Genomic DNA, 24,354 nt, shown 5'->3' on the forward strand with positions numbered 1-24,354 from the left:
TTGGATAAAAGCATCTGCCAAATGCATAAATGTAAATAAATGATCCTGGTCTGTTGCATTGACCAAAAAAATTGTGCATGCTCAAGTTTAGCGTGACCGCCCCTTTAGCTGGTAAGAATTGTTAATAAAGGTGTTTACGTGTAACAGTAAAGAAACACAGATCTTACTCGACGTGTGCTTACTGTGTAAGAACACACTCAGTGTAACAGACTCTGGTTTGAATTGTTTAATGTGGAATTGTTGCATTCATTTCATTTACTGTTTTTAAAATAGTAGCAATGTGTACTGCACAGTAAATGGGAAGGCAGTGTTCCATTCCACAATGGAAATGGAATGTAACACAATGTGTAACATAGTGTCCCACACAGTGTTCTCTGGTTGCATGCTGCTACATTTTGACAAATGTAGCGCATCTTCCGGGTGTTCCGTGAAGTCAGAACATTTGCATACTGTGCACAGCATACATGCAGCACAGTGATGTCAAAGCTAGCGGGATTTCAGTGCCAAGTCGTTACTAAAATACAAAATGTGTTTCTGAAGCGCTGGTAGGACCGAGCACTGACTCAATTCAGTCCCCTGTTCAGACTGACACACACACTTATGAGCACGTGCCGTTACTCCTTTTACTCCTTTTATGTCCTAGTGTGATTATGAAAGCCTGAATTGATGTGATCTATCTATAGGTATAGTGTAGTCTGTAGTCTGTAGTGGTAAACTGGTAATCAGAAGGTCGTTGGTTCAAACCCCACAGCCACCACCATTGTGTCCTTGAGCAAGTCACTTAACTCCAGGTTGCTCCGGGGGGATTGTCCCTGTAATAAGTGCACTGTAAGTCACTTTGGATAAAAGCATCTGCCAAATGCATAAATGTAAAATGTAAATGTAACTGTTGATGAAATACGACTGATATTGTTATATGTTATATATGATTGTAGTGCACAATTTATTTCCATTATCTGTTTGAACCATAGACTGTAAAAAAAGATGGCCGACGCCCCTTCGCTCTTTTCCATTGGAGAGAACTGAAGCCGCCAGTGTCCCGATATGGCGCTGACATCTTGGGACTTGAGTCTGCGCAGTTGCGATTTCGGGACCAGACCTGCGCAGTAGTGAGCAGGAAGTAAAGCCGCGAAATCAAGGCCCCGCCCTCACTCTCGCTGAATCAATCGCAAGCACACGCCCCTTTTGACTTATGACGGTGTGAAATAATTAATTATAGAAATGTAGATATTAAATTTAAAGCTCCAATCTCCTCAGTCCTCCGAAGATCCCGAAAAAAAGTCAGTTGGTGCTTCAGTGACTACTTCGCTCAGAGAACCTGTCAATCACAGCTGTCAATCATGATGTCACAGCAGCGATTTTATAGCATCAAATAACTAAAAACAAACTTATTTTGAAAACAAACACTTGAAATGACATCAACGTGATAGAAACGACAGTAAATGACAGAAACTATCTTTGGAAAAAAGATATGTGAAGTGTAATTTAATTGTTTAGTTGGTCTCACGTCCCGTTGAATAACATGGGGAGGCGGGGTTTATGACCTATACTAGGACCAGCCACCGGGGGCGATCGAGACGTTTTGGCTTCACTTTTGAGGGCTTGTGTGGCACACTTGGTTTGTGTCTTTTGATTTAAGACTATTATTTATATTGTCAAGGCGGTTCTCGTCACTTCCTATCCCTTTAATCCCGTTACACGGGAAGGAGTTGGGATGCGCCATAGTAAGAGTCCTCGCCACTACCATCCACCCCAACGGAGCAGAACTCGTCAGTGTTGGACTTCATCAGTCAGTTCAGTCCAAATGCATTAGTCCCGCTTCTGTGTTTATTAACAAGTGTGACTCTATGACTGTGTTGTCTCCTGTTATAGATGTCCCCCCCACCGAGCAGGAGAAGTTGTTCGTACAGAAGCTGCGTCAGTGCTGCGTGCTCTTTGACTTTGTATCCGACCCGCTGAGCGATCTGAAATGGAAGGAGGTGAAACGGGCGGCGCTGAGTGAGATGGTGGAGTACATCACTCATAACAGGAACGTCATCACTGAGCCCATCTATCCTGAGGTCGTTCACATGGTGAGTACACAAACCCGACAGATGCCCATCCTGCGCTCTGCTGCTCAACCCGCAACAGCTCAAAATTGTTCTAGTTTTCATCTGAGGCTATTCAGTTTTATTCACGGGTTGCCAGGTTGAGGGCACGCAACAGGAACGAGGAAACTGACAATGGCAAGTGATGAGCCTTACTCTGTAAGTTGATCAGATAATGTATGGTTTATTTGTTCTTTACTTATAGAGAAAAGTATATGAGAAACATTATATTGAGCATGATCAATCCACAGCATTTGTGGCATAATGTTGATTACCACAACAATACATTTCGACCTGCCCCTCATTTTCTTAAAGGGGACCTATTATGCAAAATGCACATTTACATGGTGTTTGTACGTAAATGTGAGTCGGCAGTGTGTGTACACAACCACCCTACAATGTTAAAATCCACTTCTCTTTCTTATATTGCTATTAATCTAAAACAGTGTGTCAAAATGAACTATTTTTGTTTCTGCTCTAAAGTGATGACCCGTTAGATCAGGCCACGCCCATGACTGGTGACGGACTCTGCCCTATTATCATAGCCCCTCCCCTGAGATGTACACACAGTCCTGGAGCAGATACAGTGAGAAGAATAATGAACATAAGAGTCTTCATGTACTCCCGCATGAGAGCCACTGAAGACGCAGTGGACAAGCTGGACTGGTAATCTGGCATACCGGGCATTTTCCCGGTGGGCCGACGCACTTTGGGGCCGATCAGGGGCGGATTGGCCATCGGGAGAACAGAGCGGGCCAATGGGTCGGCTGCAAAATGGGCCGAATGGGCCGCGATAAGCTAAAATGAGCCGCCGTGTTCTGCAGAACGGACCACATAATGGTGCAGCGATATGCAGAAAAGAACAGTGAACACCCCCCGCTCAACTTCCCAGTCCAGCCTGAACTCCGTTATTTACACTGTCTGTCATATTGGTTCTGATTTGTTGTTGCTGTAGTAACCGAAGCACGAGCTGTAAAGGCACAGCCCTCTTCCTGGAATGGGGAGCAGCAGCTCATTTGCATTTAAAGAGACACACGAAATCAGCGTGTTTCTGATTCCACCCAAAAAGAGGCGTTTATAACATGATATAATAAATGACCCGTGGGGTATTATGAGCTGAAACTTCAGACACATTCTGGGGACACCTGAGACTTATATTACATCTTGTAAAAAGGGGTATCTCCTTTAAAAAAAATAATCTGGGTAAAAAACTCTAAAAAGTCTAAACTTTAAAAGTATAGACACAAGACATAAACAATATGTGTGTTAACATGATTTTACTGTCATTAAATCACTTACTAACCACATCTGTGTGAAGTTATAGACAATTTTACAACTTCGTTGCCATGACGATGTAACGCTGCAAACCCTAAAATGACGATTTAAACAACTTTACAGCTGAAATAACACACAAGTTTTAACAGAGGAATTAATGTAAGTGCTTTTATAAAATTATAAGCATCACATTTCTGTCTTTAAACCCTCCAAAAATTGCCCCCATTGACTTCCATTGTAAGTGTCTCACTGGAACACACATTTAAATAAAATTAGGGAAATTTTTGTTGTTATCTAACGTTAACGTTATAACCAGCGGCTCTGGCGACAAACTAGTTTCAGCATCTGAGGAGCAAGTTCAACACAGGTAACCACTTGTGCTTAATTTCTTTGATGGTTCATAGGGCTCGACATTAACGCTTGTCTGGGACAATTAAAAGACAATTATACACACACTGGACGAGCAGATTGATTAAAACGTCAATATCAAAAAAGTAATCAGCTGTATTTGTGACAGCCTAGGCCTGTTTCACTTATTGTTCTTAATCTGCTATGCTAATCATAATTAGCATATGACAATAGTCTCCTCCCCTACCCAGTGCATATCTACACTATTCGGTTGGGCATCGGTCCTAAGTTTAGAAAAATATACAACATAAACTTTGACAGTTTATCCGAAGTCGGGTCGCGGGGACAGCAGCTCCAGCAGGGGGCCCCAAACTTCCCTATCCCGAGCCACATTAACCAACTCTGACTGGGGGACCCCGAGGCATTCCCAGGCCAGTGTGGAGATGTAATCTCTCCACCTAATCCTGGGTCTTCCCCGAGGCCTCCTCCCAGCTGGACGTGCCTGAAACACATCCCTAGGGTGGCACCCAGGGGGCATCCTTACCAGATGCCCAAACCACCTCAACTGACTCCTTTCGACGCAAAGGAGCAGCGGCTCTACTCCGAGCTCGGATGACCGCTTGTACTCGCGAACTAGTTCTTTCGGTCATGACCCAGCCTTCATGACCATAGGTGAGGGTAGGAACGAAAATGGACCGGTAGATCGAGAGCTTTGCCTTCCGGCTCTGACAACATGCGATAGAGCGAGTGCAATACCGCCCCCGCTGCCCCGATTCTCCGGCCAACCTCCTGCTCCATTGTCCCCTCACTCGTGAACAAGACCCCGAGGTACCTGAACTCCTTCACTTGGGGCAACACCTCCTTCCCTACCTGGAGTACAGACTCCATCAGTTTCCTACTGAGAACCATGGCCTCAGATTTAGAGGTGCTAATCCCCAACCGATGTCTTTATGGTTAAATTACTACTAGAGCACAAAACAAATTGTTTACAAGTGCACAAAGTTCTTTATAGATCTAGCCTCTTAATTTTGCTCCCAAAGTGCTCCAGATTGATGCATTTAATTGCATTTAAAATGTACAGGTCAGCAACCCCCTGACCCCCCAAGAGGGTCCGAGGTCCACCCACCACAAAATCCTGTGGGAAACACTGTACACCAGATATCCACTATACTGTCTGAACAAATGGATCTGATTTCCTCACTCACAAAATTGTGGACAGTATTCGTGTGCAGTGTGCCAACCTAGCCATTGAGTCCCATTGACAGGGAAATATAGTACTTCTCGGTGTAGTGAAAAGTCTTTTGTTATGTTGCTTTCGGGACTGTATTTAAACACGTCTGCTGCTCTTTGAGGTGCAAGTGAATGTCCTCATCATCAGTAGAAGCGGTTGATAGAGCATCACTCATCCATACAAGGTTATGTCGAGAGCTTGAGCAAATCTGCAGGCTCCTCTGTTGTTTCGTTGTCCTTTTAAGGGGCCGTTTTTGGCCGAGAGCGTTGCATTTAGCAGTAGAGTGCTGGTTGACCTGGCATTGCCCTCGGTGCTGCTGCCAGCTGTAGCTATTGCAACACTCAATTACATGTCTTTGATATTTATTAGAGTCTGCGGCTCACGCTAAGCAGGAAACCTCAGTCCATCAAAGTGCAAATGGACTCGTTCTCTTGATTGTAGCCCATGCGAATAAGCATGATAATATATTCTCCACCGCAGTTCTTGCATCACACGCTTTGATGATTAAAGCCAAGAACTTCAAAGAGCACCAATCGGGAAGGATTAAAACCTTTTATTATATTTAATTTGTGCGTATGGCGCCGCTTTTCCAGTCAACAAATAGGTGAGATTGTCAACAGAGCTTGTTCTCGTACAGTGCAGTGAATGGTCAGTAGTCAAAGTGTAGTTCACCCAAAATGTCAATTATTGAATCATTTATTCACCCCCAAACCTGTTTGACTTTTTCACTTTTGTGGACCACGAAGGCAGACGCAGAATGCTCCCGTAACAGTCTGGTAAAAATCGTATTCATTTTCTCCATTGGCAAATTGATTTTTAAAGATTTTTAACGTATCAACCGTCAATCCGCGCATCTTATCACGTGGCTTGTTGAGCATGTTACCATGGAGACGTAGTGCATGTGGAGGCTTCACGCTATTCTCTACAGCATCAACGCACAACTCACCACACTCCCCACCGAGAGCGAGAACCACATTATAGCGACCACGAGGAGGTTACCCCATGTGACTCTACCCTCCCTAGTAACCGGTTCAATTTGGTTGCTATGGAGACCTGTCTGGAGTCAATCAGCACGCCCTGGATTCAAACTCACGACTCCAGGTGTGATAGTCAGCGTCAATACTCGCTGAGATACCCAGGTCCTCCTACGCGCTTGTGCTCTTTAAAGGAAACATAAATCGACCAGGTCAATCTCAAAAAGGACAAAATGGCATCATCAATGTATAGTAAATATATTCCATTTAACTTGTGCGCTGGATACCGATTGCAACACGCCAAGTTTAAAAATACAAAAATGCAAATGTGAAGACCTTTTCTCTGCCAGTTTTAGTTTGTGATGGTTTGTCTGTTTCAGTTTGCAGTGAACATGTTTAGGGCGTTACCCCCATCATCGAACCCGACCGGGGCTGAGTTTGACCCAGAGGAGGATGAGCCAACGTTAGAGGCGGCCTGGCCACACCTACAGGTGAACACACACACACACTAACACACACACACTAACTCACACTCACTCACACACACATACACACACACACACACACACTAACTCACACACACTAACTCACACACATACACACACACACACTAACTCACTCACACTCACACACACACTAACTCACACACATACACACACACACACTAACACACACTAACTCACACACACACACACACACACTAACACACACACACACACACACACTAACTCACACACACACACACACACTTACTCACACTCACTCACACACACACACACACTAACTCACACACATACACACACACACACACTAACTCACACACACACACACTAACTCACTCACTCACACTCACTCACTCACACTCACTCACACACACACTAACTCACACACACACTCAGTCACACACACTCACACACACACTAACTCACACAAACACACACACACACACTCACTAACTCACATACACTCAAACACACACACTCACACACACACTAACTCACATACACTCACTCACACACACAACACACACACTCACTAACTCACATACACTCAAACACACACACACTCACTCAAACACACACACGCTCAAACATATATGCACACACACACACACACACACACACACTAACTCACATACACTCAAACATATACACACACACACACACACACTAACTCACATACACTCAAACACACACACACTCACTCAAACACACACACACACACTCTCAAACACACACACTCACTCAAACACACACACTCACTCAAACACACACACACACACTCTCAAACACACACACACTCAAACATATATACACACACATACACACACACACACACACACACAAGGTATGTGTATATTATGATTGCATTGTGGTAGATTACTTCCATTGATTATTGTTACAGTGATTCATTTCAAATAAAACAATAGATATAAAGTAACTGGTAACACGTTACATTAAGTTGTATTTGTTGAAATGAACATTAACCAAGATTAAAAAATGCTATAAATGTATTGTTCACTAATATACATAAATAATGTTAATGAATACAACCTTATTGGAAACTGTTACTAAAAACGTGATTGTGTGGATCAACTGCATGCATATGTTTATGTAAGCAGAACACCCACAAGCCGACTTTATTGCTGTTTTATCAGTAAATGAAGACGGTGCAACAGTCAACTTTACATTGGCCCTTTTAGCAGCATGACAAACAAAACTGTTGTTCAATTATACACTGAAGCACACAGTAGACTGGTTTGTGATTGTTACGATGCTCAAACACTGAAAAAATAAACATTATATAGAAATATTTTCCACAACATGAGAAGGCATACATGGACTGCTATAATTGACTCTTTTCACGTTTAGTTAATTGTGGCACTTTTAATAATTTTATTTGATTATGCGTCTCTGTTTAAAGGTTGTACGCTCATTTTTTAAACCATTAAGATTTCTTGTATTGTGACTTTGTTTTCATGATAATTAAGCACATTTTCACCACCTAATTCTTGTTAGTGTCAGGAAAAATAATTGTTTTCATTGCTGTCATGTGAAATAAATAATGCAATATTGTAAATTCATGATATTTAAATTGTAATGTTAAAATCTATGAGAATGAGGATTACAAATGAGCTCAAATCAAATGTCCGAATGCATCACAGTAATGAGTATTTGGGGTTAAATGTGCTTATTTGTCTCAAAAATAATGTCTCGATGCAAAACTAACATTTAAATATAGGCTTCATTTTCTTCAATGCACACTGGCGGCTAAAACTTTGGAGTAATGGACAGATTTTGCTCTTATGGAAAGAAATTGGTACTTTAATTCCCCAAAGTGGCATTCAACTGATCACAAAGTACAGTCAGGACATTACTGATGTAAACAGCATCATCACTATCTGAAAAAAGTCAATTTTGGTCAAATCTCCAACACCTTATCCTTGAGGAATCATGATAAATTGATCATTTTATACTAGAAAATCACTTCCATTATATCAAACAGATGAAAGATATTTGGTTCATTAAATGAAGCTGAACGTTGTTTTTGTGTTTGTTTTTGAGTTGCCTCAGTATGTAATAGACTGGCATGATTTAAGGTCAATATTAGATCATAAATGGCCAAAAAAGAAGTGCCTGTCACATCTATGGCAACTGCTACAGGAAGTGTGGGGTGAAAGGTCACGTGCTACAGGAAGTGTGGGGTGAAAGGTCAAGTGCTACAGGAAGTGTGGGGTGAAAGGTCAAGTGCTACAGGAAGTGTAGGGTGAAAGGTCAAGTGCTACAGGAAGTGTGGGGTGAAAGGACAAGTGCTACAGGAAGTGTAGGGTGAAAGGTCAAGTGTTACAGGAAGTGTGGGGAGAAAGGTCAATTGCTACAGGATGTGTGGGGTGAAAGGTCAATTGCTACAGGATGTGTGGGGTGAAAGGTCAATTGCTACAGGATGTGTGGGGTGAAAGGTCAAGTGCTTCAGGAAGTGTGGGGTGAAAGGTCACGTGCTACAGGAAGTGTGGGGTGAAAGGTCACGTGCTACAGGAAGTGTGGGGTGAAAGGTCACGTGCTACAGGAAGTGTGGGGTGAAAGGTCACATGCTACAGGAAGTGTGGGGTGAAAGGTCACGTGCTACAGGAAGTGTGGGGTGAAAGGTCACGTGCTACAGGAAGTGTGGGGTGAAAGGTCACGTGCTACAGGAAGTGTGGGGTGACAGGTCAAGTGCTACAGGAAGTGTGGGGTGACAGGTCAAGTGCTACAGGAAGTGTGGGGTGACAGGTCACGTGCTACAGGAAGTGTGGGGTGACAGGTCAAGTGCTACAGGAAGTGTGGGGTGACAGGTCAAGTGCTACAGGAAGTGTGGGGTGACAGGTCAAGTGCTACAGGAAGTGTGGGGTGAAAGGTCACGTGCTACAGGAAGTGTGGGGTGACAGGTCAAGTGCTACAGGAAGTGTGGGGTGAAAGGTCAAGTGCTACAGGAAGTGTGGGGTGAAAGGTCACGTGCTACAGGAAGTGTGGGGTGAAAGGTCGAGTGCTTCAGGAAGTGTGGGGTGAAAGGTCGAGTGCTTCAGGAAGTGTGGGGTGAAAGGTCGAGTGCTTCAGGAAGTGTGGGGTGAAAGGTCACGTGCTACAGGAAGTGTGGGGTGAAAGGTCGAGTGCTTCAGGAAGTGTGGGGTGAAAGGGCAAGTGCTACAGGAAGTGTGGGGTGAAAGGTCACCTGAGTATCTGGACAAACTGACCGCTAGAATAACAAGGATCTGTAAATCTGTCGTCGCTGCACATGGAGGATTTTTTGATGAGAATTCTTTGAAGTAGTTTAAGAAGTTCTGAACATTAATAGTAATTTATCACGTTATTAATGTCCCGACTGATACATTGTGATCTGTTGAATGCCACTTTGGTGAATAAAAGTACCAATTTCTTTCCATAAGAGCAAAATCTGCACATTAATCCAAACGTTTGGCCGCCAGTGTAAATTCAAATTTTTTCATTTGATTTTGGATTGAAAAGTGAACCAGACGGGTTTTAAAAGATTCACACACCTAGTCAAGATACTTGGTGGATTGTCACTGTAATAAGTGACTGATAAAAGTGTCCACTAAACGACTATTTACGTGCAAAATAAACACCCATTTTTCTCTCCGCAGCTTGTGTATGAGTTTTTCCTGCGGTTTTTAGAGTCGCCTGACTTTCAACCAAACATAGCCAAGAAATACATAGACCAGAAGTTTGTGTTACAGGTATGTCCATACATTATTCTCTTATATTGTAATATATCCTTGTAGAATAAGAATAGAAACTGATCTGTGCTGTGATTGCAGCTCCTGGAGCTGTTTGACAGCGAAGACCCTCGTGAACGTGACTTCCTGAAGACCACTCTCCACCGTATCTACGGGAAGTTTCTGGGCCTCAGAGCATACATCAGAAAGCAGATTAATAATATATTCTATAGGTGAGACTCCACATGTACAGGACATTAAAAGCATAAAAAGCCAGTGAGCAGTTCATGATGTTTGTATATCCTTATTTAGCTTCATCTATGAAACAGAGCATCATAATGGAATAGCAGAACTACTGGAAATATTAGGAAGGTAAGAATCATTTTTGTGGTTTTTAAGTATCCTATATATGGTATTATCATATGTTTCAAAGGCTTCTAATGTTCTCAGTGTTGTGTTAGTCATGTTTACTGAGGTTTGTTTGATGCTTCATTAATGATACGGTCTTTATTAGCGGTTTCAGAGTGATTCACATCTTTTTCTTGCTCTACAGCATAATTAACGGCTTTGCCTTACCACTGAAAGAAGAGCACAAAATCTTCCTGCTAAAAGTTTTGTTACCGTTGCACAAAGTGAAGTCGCTCAGTGTGTATCACCCACAGGTACGAACTCCATGTTTCTATCTGTCTTACAGACTTTATACGGCCAGGCCAATTAATGAAGTGCAGCAATGCCCGTGTAGTACCATTTATAACAAGCACCAACGTAATTGGGTCCCCGTGCGCTAGCCTGACAATTCTAAACATTACATGTCTCAGTGTGATTATCATAGTCTGCATGAGCTGCGCGCTTTAAAGTGAATGTGTGATTACAAGACATTGAGAATCATTTGAGTTGTATAAGATGACAAAGCTGAGCACTAATCCACCGTGAAGCACAACATGTATATGATATATTTATATCATTAAATTACAGCATTTGCGCTTTATAATCAAACTGTGCCACGTAGAAAACTGTTTATATGGAGAAATTAAGCTTCCGTCAAATACACACGTAAAAATAAAAAGCTCACAACAAAATAAAAAGCTCACGGCAAAATAAAAAGCTCACGTCAAAATAAAAGCTCACGTCAAAATAAAAGCTCACGTCAAGTTAAAAAGCTCACGTCAAAATAAAAAGCTCACGTCAAAATAAAAGCTCACGTCAAAATAAAAAGTTCTCGTCAAAATAAAAGCTCACGTCAAAATAAAAAGCTCACGTCAAAATAAAAGCTCACGTCAAGTTAAAAAGCTCACGTCAAAATAAAAAGTTCTCGTCAAAATAAAAAGTTCTCGTCAAAATAAAAAGTTCTCGTCAAAATAAAAAGCTCACGTCAAAATAAAAAGTTCTCGTCAAAATAAAAAGCTCACGTCAAAATAAAAGCTCACGTCAAGTTAAAAAGCTCACGTCAAAATAAAAAGTTCTCGTCAAAATAAAAGCTCACGTCAAAATAAAAAGCTCTCGTCAAAATAAAAGCTCACGTCAAAATAAAAAGCTCACGTCAAATTAAAAGCTCACGTCAAGTTAAAAAGCTCACGTCAAAATAAAAAGCTCTCATCAAAATAAAAAGCTCACGTCAAAATAAAAGCTCACGTCAAAATAAAAAGCTCACGTCAAGTTAAAAAGCTCACGTCAAAATAAAAGCTCACGTCAAAATAAAAGCTCACGTCAAAATAAAAAGCTCACGTCAAAATAAAAAGCTCACGTCAAAATAAAAAGCTCACGTCAAAATAAAAAGCTCACGTCAAAATAAAAGCTCACGTCAAATTAAAAAGCTCACGTCAAAATAAAAAGCTCACGTCAAAATAAAAAGCTCACGTCAAAATAAAAGCTCACGTCAAAATAAAAGCTCACGTCAAAATAAAAGCTCTCGTCAAAATAAAAGTTCTCGTCAAAATAAAAAGCTCACGTCAAGTTAAAAGCTCATGTCAAGTTAAAAGCTCACGTCAAAATAAATTTAAAAGCTCACGTCAAAATAAATAAATATTAAATAATACTATAAAAATGACTAATAGGTGCATCTCTATAAATAATATTATTCACTATTTATAAATAATTATTATCCTTTAATATAATTATAAATATATTAATTTAAACACTATTTAATAATACTATAAAAATGACTAATAGGTGCATCTCTATAAATAATATTATTCACTATTTATAAATAATTATTATCCTTTAATATAATTATAAATATATTAATTTAAACACTATTTAATAATACTATAAAAATGACTAATAGGTGCATCTCTATAAATAATATTATTCACTATTTATAAATAATTATTATCCTTTAATATAATTATAAATATATTAATTTAAACACTATTTAATAATACTATAAAAATGACTAATAGGTGCATCTCTATAAATAATATTATTCACTATTTATAAATAATTATTATCCTTTAATATAATTATAATTATATTAATTTAAACACTATTTAATAATATTATAAAAATGACTAATAGGGGCATCTCTATAAATAATATTATTCACTATTTATAAATAATTATCATCCTTTAATATAATTATAATTATATTAATTTAAACACTATTTAATAATATTATAAAAATGACTAATAGGTGCATCTCTATAAATAATATTATTCATTATTCATAATTAAAAAACATTAATATAATTATAACAGTATTCATATAAAACTATTGACCCTGTTTTTGTATATTGTATCGGCCTGAATGTCTCTATAGGTGCTATAAACACTGTTGATTATGTGGCGTAATGTTGTGAGTGTTGTCGTTACAGCTGGCGTACTGTGTGGTGCAGTTTTTGGAGAAGGACAGCACACTTACTGAACCGGTGAGTGTCAGTGCGGCCTTGTGCTCGTTGCATATCTGTTGCCTCTTTTAAAGCTGCATGTCAGTGTTTTTCTAACAGCTTCACATACAAATGCATTTGCTCAGGCTCTGTTATTGTTTTAATGTTCTTTTTGGACTTTCTAAGGTGTGTACTTGTTCTTCAGGTGGTGATGGCTCTGCTGAAGTACTGGCCGAAGACTCACAGCCCAAAGGAAGTGATGTTCCTCAACGAGCTGGAGGAGATCCTGGACGTCATCGAGCCGTCAGAGTTTGTGAAAGTGATGGAGCCGCTCTTCAGACAGCTCGCCAAATGTGTCTCCAGCCCACACTTCCAGGTTCATATTCTGAGCGATAAATCTCAAAACAGAGCCAGAAAAGTCCCATGTCCTGATGTGTGTTTCCTCAGGTTGCGGAGCGTGCGCTGTACTACTGGAATAATGAATACATCATGAGTTTAATCAGTGATAACGCTGCCAGGATTCTGCCCATCATGTTCCCGTCACTGTACCGAAACTCCAAAACCCACTGGAACAAGTGAGTCACGCTGTTTAACATGCTAACATATCTCATGCAAAGAGGCTAAACAGTCACAACAGAGGTCATTTAAATATAGTGTCTTACATATAAACTCTTAAAGGTACAGTAGCATAAACAATCTGTTTAATTGTGAGGTCAGAGAGGGGGAGGAACATGCTTCCTGATCTTTACAAGATCACGCCACAGAACGGGACATCTCCCAAATAAGTGAAACAAAAGCCAACACTGCAGAACAATGTCATCTACAAACTGTTGCACAACGATAATCACTCGCAACACAAGCCATTTGTTTTACCTCAAAATGAAGAACGCAAAACAATATCGTGAAAGCCAAAAGATGCACTCCGCATTCGGTCACACGTTTCTTTTTTTGTTTATTTATTTCATAGTTGTTTTTTTTTGCACAAAATATTTACACAGTTCTGGATATTTTCTGCAAGTTTTTATTTTCGTTGGATTTTTGTGTTACGTTATACATTATTTTATTTGTTGCATCTTTGGGAAGATCTTGAGTTTATAGAGGAAAGTTTATAATAATAATAATAATAATAATAATAATAATAGTAATAATACTGGCCAAGAGCATATCAGACTGAAATGTTTTTTTTTTTATTGATTTTCCTTTCTTTTTTTATTGATTTTCCTTTATTTTTAATTTTTTTTTTATTGATTTTCCTTTCTTTTTTCTTTTATTTATTGATTTACTTTTTTTATTATTGATTTTCCTTTATTTTAAATTTTTTTTTATTGATTTTCCTTTCTTTTTTCTTTTATTTATTGATTTACTTTTTTTTAATTGATTTTCCTTTCTTTTAATTTTTTTTATTGATTTTCCTTTCTTTTTTTATAGATTTTCCTTTATTTTTAATTTTTTTTAATTGATTTTCCTTTCTTTTTTCTTTTATTTATTGATTTTCATTTTTTTTATTGATTTTTCTTCGTTCTAAATTTTTTTTTTATTGATTTTCCTTTATTTAAATTTTTTTTTTATTGATTTAAATTTTTTTATTGGATTTTCCTTTGTTTTTGTATATATATATATATATATATATATATATATATATCTTGATATCATTTTCATTATATATATATATATATATATATATATATATATATATATATATATATATATTCTTTTTGTTTTGTTTTTTGCTTTTTATTGATTTTCCTTTTTTATTTTTCTTATATATATCTTCATATCATTTTCATTATATATATATATATATATATATAATTTCTTTTTTATTGATTTTCCTTTATTTTATTTTTTTTCTTATATATATATATATATATATATATATATATATATCTTGATATCATTATCATGATATAAAATTACTAATATTGTGATAAGATTTTGGTTGTATCGCCTACGCCTATATAATGTAAATGTATGTATATATATATATATATTATATTATATTGTCAGGGATGAGAACTTAATAGCAGGAATGAGTAATTACAAACCAGACCGGAGACGGAGCAACAAAAAAAACAGACTGAGCACGAGAAACCAAACGATACGACAAACACAAGAGGAAAGGGAGCGTCATATATACAGACTGAACACATGAGGAACATGTGATGACAATAAACTTAACCAGGATTAGACTAGAGGGTGACGGGGTCGGGACAGCACATGGCAAACCACAACACTGACCAAGACACATGCAGATGCACAACACAAACACACAGAACATAAACAAAGAACATTTGGCAGACCGAGTGGGACTGTGACACATACAACGACTTTAAAATGCGCCCAGTCCATCCGAACTGTCGTGTCTGTAGGCTGGTGTTCAGTCTGATGTTGTGATCAATAATCAATCTCTCTTCTCGTTGTCAGGACGATTCATGGTCTGATCTATAACGCACTGAAGCTGTTTATGGAGATGAATCAGAAGTTGTTTGATGACTGCACACAGCAGTTCAGAGCTGAGAAAAACAAGTATGAAACCTTTCACAGACTTATCTGGATGTCTATGATCCAGTGTGTGACTGAACACTTCCTCTCTGTCTCTCTGAACATTAGAGAGAAAGCCAAGTGGAAAGAGCGTGAGGAGGCGTGGACAAAGATCGAGAGTCTCGCCAAATCAAACCCACAGGTGACGGCTCTGATACAGTAGTCCACCTCTGTGCCCTATGGACACAGTTTTCCCTTTAAATGACCCTAAAAGACCCCCCAAAAATGTAAGTAGTCTGAAATGTGTTTTCATGATTTAGTTCCTGATGTACATCGACTCCAGCAGCCTCAGCAGTCCGATGGATATGGAGACAGACGGACCGATGATTGATGATGTCATGATGCTGAAGAAGACCGTAGAAGAAGAAGCCACTCAGGTAAACATGACCAGGTGTTCACTGTTATATACTTACCTTACCTCATCTGTTCATGCTTACAAGCCACTTACCAAACAAAAATCCTGTATAGGATGTGGGTTAATTTGACAAAAACAGTCGGGGTCAGATTTCACCCCAAAATAAAACGTAAATAAATAATAGTAATAATTACTATATGTATGTATAATGTTTTTTGCATTGCATTGCAGGAATGAAAATTTGGGGGAAGGTGCTTAATTGTTATGAAAATAATGTCACAATTAAAAAATAAAAATGCATCATTTATATATACTGTGTGTATATATTGTGGCACCGGGGGCGTGGTCTAACACCTGTGTCTAATTGCAGTAAGCGTGGGGAGAGCGGCATAAATAGCAGCAGCCACAGAGCTGAGAGAGAGAGAGTGCCTACACCCAAACCAGCAACGAACGAGAAAGTCTGCTGTATAATTGTATATGTTAGAAAGTGTGTATATTAAAGAGTCTTACCTTGAAGCGAAGAAGCTGTTCTACGTGTCATCCTTTGGGGAAAACGTTACACTGGTGCCAAAACACGGGAAAAAAATTGGTATGGAGAAGTATGGAGAAGGATCGCCCCGTAGAGTCCTCCCAGCTGGCGGAAGTCCTCCAGTCCCTCGCTACACTACATCAGAGCCACCAACAATCCCTGCTTGAGCTCCGGCAGGAACAGGATCGTCGATTCTTTGAGATCATACGGGCTCAAGCAGAGGACCGGCACGCCATCCGGAGCCTCCTCAGCCAGGAGGCCGCTTCAGCCGCAGCCGCGACCCCGGACACTCGCGCCACACTGCCCCCGCCCACGTTACAGAAGATGGGACCGGCCGACGATCCAGAGGCGTTCCTCGATCTTTTTGAGCGCACAGCGGAAATTTGGGGTTGGCCGCATGACCAATGGGCAGCCCGCCTAGTCCCTCTCTTGTCCGGGGAAGCTCAACTCGCGGCTCAACAACTGCCGGCAACAAAGCTCCTGGCCTATACAGACTTGAGGAAAGCCATCTTGCAACGGGTTGGTCGGAGCCCGGAAGAAAATCGCCAGCTCTTCCGGGGTATGAAGCTGGTTTGGGTGTAGGCACCCTCTCTCGAGGCTCTATGGCTGCTGCTATTTATGCCGCTCTCCCCATGCTTACTGCAATTAGACACAGGTGTTAGACATAATTTAGCTCAGGTGTAAGCGCCCTTACTTCTTTTCTCTCCCGGACGAGCGCTTGACCATGCCCCCGCTGCCACACACACATATATATATATATAAAAAAAAATCGTAATTTTCATATATATATTAAATAGCAACTAAAGGGACTGAAACCGATATATTTTTCATTTTGGTTCATTCTGAACAAAAACTTTATTTTTTTCGTTCCGGTTCAGACGTTCCGCAGCCTTCGTTTCCAGGGTAACCGGTTAGAACAAAATAAAAGAGCGGTTAATTACGTTCTTCTTAAAGTGACGGTACTCTGCGCTACTGGTGGGTGAAATACCAATTACAGTGTTGCCAGATCTCGCTAGAGAAATAAGCATCCTGGTCTGGAAAAACAACCCAAAATAAGCAAATAATTTGTCTTTTTCCTGTGTGATGGATTCATCAGCATAGAAATCATAACAAGCCGTTAATTAACAGTATAATCATCATTAAATCATCGTTAATTCATCATTAATTAAGTATAATCTTATTAACAGGTCAAAACCCGACAGCATCAAATCTGTATTAATGCATCATATCTAACAATACTTTTGACCTCTAATAATGATTTCCTTGTGTCTGGATTAGTCGTGCATGTACAGAATATGTAGTAATTAAACATATATATATTAAGCAAAATAACGGAACAATTGAAAATCACTTTGTTCCGGTTTTCGGTTACGTTTTGCACAAAATTCCGTTTGTTTTCGTTCCTTGAACCGTTTTTAGTCCCTGTATATGTGTAACATTGTAGCTTTACATATAAATGTGTAATATTGTGTCGTGCCGCCAACCCGCATCTCAGATTAGCATTCAGAGACGCTATTCTTCTCAGCACAGTTGTACAGAGCTGTTATCTGAGTTACTGTAGACTTTATCAGTTCACACCAGTCTGTCCATTCTCTGGTGACCTCATCAACAAGAGTTTCCATCCGCAGAACTGACCCTCACTGGATGTTTTGGGTTTTTGGCAACATTCGGAGTCAGTTCTAGAGTTGTGATGTCGCAGTGTGAATTTCTGATGGTACGATTATTGTCTGATTAAAAAAAATCACGTTTTAACAATCTGCAAATGTACCAATTATGCAACAATAAAACCCTCCACAAACATCACAACTTAAGTTTTATTGCAGCATTCGATTGGACGTGTGGTTAATGTATATATATATATATATATATATATATATATATATATATATATATATATATATATATATATATATTATTCCTACTTCCAAGTTGAAAACATGTAGGTAATGTACTTGCAGTACTTTAAGTAGATGTAATTTTCTCTATCTTTAAATTTTTTTTTATTGATTTTCCTTTTATTTAAAAAAAAAAAAAATAAATTAATTGATTTTCCTTATTTATGTATTTATTTTTGTATTGGTTTTCCTTTTTTATTTATTTTTTATTGATTTTCCTTTTTTATTTAAATTTTTTTTGTTATTGATTTTCCTTTTTTATTTATTTTTTTTTTTATTGATTTTCCTTTTATTTTTTTAAAAAACAATTTAATTGATTTTCCTTATTTATGTATTTATTTTTGTATTGGTTTTCCTTTTTTATTTATTTTTTATTGATTTTCCTTTTTTATTTAAATTTTTTTGTTATTGATTTTCCTTTCCTTTTTTTTTTTTGTTATTGATTTTCCTTTTTGTTTATTTTTTTTATTGATTTTCCTTTCTTTTTTCATTTTTTAAAATATATATATATATATATATATATATATATATATATATATATATATATATATATATATATATATATATATATATTTTTTATATATTCCTACTTCCAAGTTGAAAACATGTAGGTAAAGTACTTGCATGTAAGTAGATGTAATTTTCTCTATCTGACACCAAATCGTACTGTACCTTTTCAACAAAAAAACGTATGTGTACCCTGTCAGTAAATACAAATAAAATAAAATATAAATAAAAAATAAATAACCAAAAACAACTATAACTTAAAGCACATGTTTAAGGCTAGGAGACGTAGTTCACTACATATAATAGTTACCGTGTTTGTAAAATGATTACGTTCATCGGGGCATGAATCTCTGGAGGGTGATCCCTCATATAAGATGTGTTCTCCGCTTTTCCGTCGGCAGGTTTTGCATACTGGATACCCGTCTTCAACAACTCCGGCGTCATATTTAGATGTTCCTAAATAGCAGATTAATTTGCTTCTTCGGCAGATTCGACGCGTTGTTCCGCCATGTTTTCATTTTGAGAGTTTCACGTGCGCTTTACCTAGACAATCGCCACAATGGCCTCGCGAACTTCGTTACCATAGTAACAGCCTCACAGAGCAGCCAGGCAGAGGGCAGCAAGTAGTTAGACCCACACTGAAAGACGTTTCAGTACCTTTTTTAAAAATAGGCAACATGGTGGTTTTTTCCGCGTTTTAACCGTAGCTTATAGATTCTTACGGTTGACCAGTTTAATCGCGGTTCATTGTGAAATCGGGTAACCGCGACATCCCTATTCTAGAGACTGTTGTGTGTGAAAATCACAGCCCAATCATGCCACGCTCCAAATCACTGAGATCCCATTTTTTTTCCCGATTCTGATGGTTGATGTGAACATTAGCTGAAGCTCCTGACCCGTATATGCATGATTTTATGCACTGCACAGCTGCCGCACGATTGGCTGATTATGGCATGGATGATTGTTGGTGCCAGACGGGCTGTTTTGAGTATTTCTGGGATTTTTCACACACAACAGTCTCTAGAATTGACTCCGAATGGCACCCAAAACCCAAATCATCCAGTGAGCGCCAGTTTGTTGATGAGAGCGGGTAACAGAGAAAGTCTACGGTAACTCAGATAACCACTCTGTACAATTGTGATGTTAATGTTTTCTGTTTCACTTGGAAATATGTCACTGTATGGAAGTTAAATGTTGACCTTGGTGTTGCATTTAAACTTTGTGTCCAGCTGCACAGAGACCAGCGTAAGGAACGCCCCCTGGTGCGACGCAAGTCTGAGCTGCCTCAGGATATCTCTGCCGTGAAAGCTCTTGAGACGCACCGGCGTGCCGAAGACATGATCACTGCCCAGGACGGCCACTAGAGGACCTCAAACGCCCAAAACCAGCCCAGTCTCACCCCGCCGCGCAAGAGCCGGCCCCATACAGCACTGACGGCAGTGGCACTGAACGGCCCCCGGTGTGACCCACAAACACGCCCAGTTCTGCCATCCAGAACCGCACCAGTGCCCGTCCAACATCCAGAGCCCTCAACCCAACTCTAGTCTAGTCATCTCTCCATTCCCGAGTCTTTTCTGTTGTTTAGTTTGTTTCTCTCTCTTTCAAGATGTAACGTGCCTGTACCGACTCGTGTCATGCCGTTGTGCTGGAAACGGGCACCGGGGACAGGTCGTTTTTAACGCTAGAGCACTTGAAGCGCCGCCGTCGACTGTGTTCCGGAGCGAGGGAGCGATTCTCAGGTTGGCCAAGAGAGCAGCTTTTTATGGGCCGATGTCAAAGCTCGGACGCCACGTCGGCTTTCGGGCCTCAGTGGTCAATGATCGTCAATCACCGCCAAAAAAATGAAATGTCGTTTTAGTCTTACCGACTGTATTTCGCAACAGGCGGGTCTGTCTTTTTGAGAGAACGCACGCCAGTGCAAATACCCTTCCAATTTACGCCAATTTTTTTTAACATTTGGCAATAAGTTCATCCAGGGTGATTTTGGTTGTTCAAACAATGGCGAATGGCCTTATGCTGGCCCCATTTCGTTTTTTTTCCCGAACTCGTAGAGCGTTTTAAGCGTTCTAATGGGCAATATTTAAACATAAATGTACGTTTTTTTGGACCAAGCCTTTATTTGCATGGAGTGCCTTTTTTTTAGGAAAGCCATCCCAACATAGAGGCGTTTGCTTATGGCAAAGGCTTGTTTATTTTCCGTTTTAAATTCGTTACTTGCTATCGCTTCCGCTTTCTCGCTTTCTTTACACGTGAGAATGACGTAAGAGTTCGTCAACCAATCGTGGTGGTTTTTGCGGGACCTGGACAAGCCCGACGAAGGACAGAAAAAGGACATTTCCTGATAAACTTGAACGACTTTTCGCAGTCTGCTTTCCTTTTGCGTCGTTTTACGATTATTCGCTCCGGACCATTGTTTGAACTTCCATTCGGTTGCGCCTGGTGGGAACGACAGCGCGGTTCTCTTTTCACGTTTCCCGAATGCCCGCGGCGTGACTGCGTTTTTTTTAAACGTTATATTTTCGGCCCACATAAGCTCGTCGATGTTCGATTTGAATGTGCAAAATTTAAATGGCCATTATGTTTCACTTTCCCACCCTCGCTCTATCTTGTGTTACATTGTCATTTAAGTTCCTCCCGCTTTTGGCCTGTAGTGCTAAAATCTACACGTGTATTGTCCTTGCCAGTGGCAATAGAATAACTTAAAACCGTCAATAAATCGGCAAAGTGTCCTTTCAGTGCGCGTACCCTTATGAAACGGCTTCATCTGATATTGTACATAGTATGTGCCGTTATGACCCATCTATTACTGAGTGGTAGATCTCTTATTTTGTACAGATGAAAACGGTTCTTATCCATTTGCAGACGGTTGGGATTCGACAGACGTCTGTAACTGCGTTAGAAACGTTTCGAATTTAATTTCTAATGTGTATTTTTTATCTATTTGTTACTCAGATCTATTGTGTCTTTATTCAGCTGTCTGATGAAACCATCATAAAATAGCCTTCATATGTGCTTTTCTCCAAATCTCAAGTGGTATATGTCTATATACAGAAAATAAAGAAAACGTGTTTTATATTTTCATCTTAGAACAATGAGTTTGTTTCATTTGTTTTGTGTGTGTTTGTGTAAAATTATGATTGTATATGAGTTTTGAGCTCCCATAGACTAAAAAAAGATGGCCGACGCCCCTTCGCTCTTTTCCATTGGTGAGAACTGAAGCCGCCAGTGTCCCGATATGGCGCTGACATCTTGGGACTCGAGACTGCGCAGTTGCGATTTCGGGACCAGACCTGCGCGGTAGTGAGCAGGAAGTAAAGCCGCGAAATCAAGGCCCCGCCCTCACTCTCGCCGAATCAAACCCAAGCACACGACCCTTTTGACTTTTGACTTATGACGGTGTGAAATAATTAATTATAGAAATTTAGATATTAAATTTAAAGCTCCAATCTCCTCAGTCCTCCGAAGATCCCCCAAAAAGTCCGTTGGTGCTTCGGTGACTACTTCGCTCAGAGAACCTGTCAATCACAGCTGTCAATCATGATGTCACAGCAGCGTTTTTATAGCATCAAATAACTAAAAACAAACTTATTTTGAAAACAAACACTTGAAATGACATCAACGTGATAGAAACGACAGTAAATGACAGAAACTATCTTTGGAAAAAAGATATGTGAAGTGTAATTTAATTGTTTAGTTGGTCTCACGTCCCGTTGAATAACATGGGGAGGCGGGGCTTATGACCTATACTAGGACCAGCCACCGGGGGGCGATCGAGACGTTTTGGCTTCACTTTTGAGGGCTTGTGCGGCACGCTTGGTTTTGAGCATATGTCAGTACTGGCGAGGTTTATAAACGCTTCTTATGTCATATAAGTTGTGTTTAATACAATGTAGCAAAGTATTTAGACACAAAAATGGATGCTTGTCGTGCCATTTCAGAATTATTGGTGAAGCACTATAATTCAAAACCAAATGAATCTGAAAATAATTCGGCGAAAATGTTTATTTTGATGGAGGAGATATTCCCATTTTTTCCATATGGAAATAAAAGTGGCTGGTGAATATTTAATGTTGCTTTTTGTATTCGCCTGGTTTTGATACGGCCACTAATTTAGGTGAATCTAATGTATTTATTTATTTCTCCCCTATTTATAACGCCCATTTCCCAATGTGCCCGAAGTCCTCGTGGTGGCGTAGTGACTCGCCTCAATCCAGGTGGCGGAGGACGAATCTCAGTTGCCTCCGCGTCTGAGACCGTCAATCCGCGCATCGTATCACGTGACTTGTTGAGCGTGTTACCGCAGAGACGTAGCGCATGTGGAGGCTTCACGCTATTCTCCGCGGCATCCACACGCAACTCACCACACGCCCCACCGAGAGCGAGAACCACATTATATCGTCCAGGATGGTTACCCCATGTGACTCTACCCTCCCTAGCAACGGGGCCAATTTGGTTGCTAAGGAGACCTGACTGGAGTAAATAAAAAGGTTATATTTCATCCCCAAATCAAAAATAAAGAAAATATATATGACATTTTTCTGCCTTAAAAATGTAGTTTTTAAAAAAATTTTTAAACGTATTTATATTCCACGTAAATGTAAACGGCCCTACTTGGAAACACGTGACGGCTTTTGCGCTTTTCTCGTCCAATCGCGCGTGCTTGATTTCAGCCGTGCTCTCACACGGAGACACAAAAAGCAAAACGTTTTTGCAAAGTGCAAAATTAATAACGGTAATTAAATGGAAAAAAAAAGTAAGGGATTACTCTTAATTTTTCATTAATTACAGTTACTTCTTATGTAACTGTATTAAATACTGTATAGACTAAGAATTCTATATAAAATAATAGCAAATTTTAAATCAAATTTGAACATCTAATATTAAAATAGGTGCTTTCTAAATTAACGCCACCCCTTTAAATTCTTTGGACAGTTAATGAATAATTTATGTGATTTTATATGATTTATTTGAATGAATTAAAGGAACAGTGTCATGTCAATCCTTGTGCATTTCATCTGGTCGAGGTTGATCAGGGTTTTAAAAAGTAATGATTAAGAAGTAATGTAGTTACTTTATAGATAAAGTAATTAGTACAGTAATCTAATTACACTAGAAGATGTAATTAGTCATTAGTAATGAGTAACTTACCCAACACTGCTTAAGATCAATTATGTCAATAACCTAATTTTAATAGTTGTTAAATTAACAAGAATGACAACAAAAAATAATGCTAGTGACGGCCGATTAGCGTAAAGTCAGCGGAAAAAAGAGCTGGAGATTTTCATTTGTCATTTGTTTGATCTTCAAAGTTCGTTCTCTCAGACTCGGGACATATTAAGTCATGTTTTTACCATGGTACATTCATATATTGTTTATATGGTACCATATTCATGTACCATGGTATTTACATAGTAGCTAGCTATTTAAAAAATACCATGGAGAAGTGTTTTTTGTGTAGAGCTTTTCACACTTCACGTGTGTACCTTTAGTACCCTTCCTATCCCAGATATCCTATAAGTCTTTAAGTGGGTTCTGAAAGAGGTTTTGGCAACATTGGTGAAAAATAAAAATAAGTCTGCT

At 39.3% G+C, this 24,354-nt stretch overlaps 1 protein-coding gene across 2 annotated transcripts in view; it reads left to right on the top strand.

Moving 5' to 3' along the window:
- The window catches only part of ppp2r5cb (protein phosphatase 2, regulatory subunit B', gamma b), a 32,384-nt gene extending 10,533 nt beyond the window's left edge, over positions 1–21,851 (top strand). For both annotated transcript variants that reach the window (XM_052097995.1, XM_052097996.1), the window contains 13 exons: positions 1,873–2,072; positions 6,296–6,406; positions 10,054–10,146; positions 10,228–10,358; positions 10,438–10,497; positions 10,679–10,787; positions 12,936–12,989; positions 13,153–13,323; positions 13,395–13,522; positions 15,372–15,473; positions 15,558–15,630; positions 15,749–15,865; positions 20,004–21,851. In XM_052097995.1, the coding sequence (XP_051953955.1) occupies positions 1,873–2,072; positions 6,296–6,406; positions 10,054–10,146; positions 10,228–10,358; positions 10,438–10,497; positions 10,679–10,787; positions 12,936–12,989; positions 13,153–13,323; positions 13,395–13,522; positions 15,372–15,473; positions 15,558–15,630; positions 15,749–15,865; positions 20,004–20,138 (1,484 nt within the window). In that variant the 3' untranslated portion in view covers positions 20,139–21,851. The remainder of the gene's footprint in view (positions 1–1,872; positions 2,073–6,295; positions 6,407–10,053; positions 10,147–10,227; positions 10,359–10,437; positions 10,498–10,678; positions 10,788–12,935; positions 12,990–13,152; positions 13,324–13,394; positions 13,523–15,371; positions 15,474–15,557; positions 15,631–15,748; positions 15,866–20,003) is intronic.
- The last annotated feature ends 2,503 nt before the right edge of the window (positions 21,852–24,354 follow it).

This window comes from Xyrauchen texanus, chromosome 30 (assembly GCF_025860055.1).
Source record: "Xyrauchen texanus isolate HMW12.3.18 chromosome 30, RBS_HiC_50CHRs, whole genome shotgun sequence".
Taxonomy (NCBI): Eukaryota; Metazoa; Chordata; class Actinopteri; order Cypriniformes; family Catostomidae; genus Xyrauchen; species Xyrauchen texanus.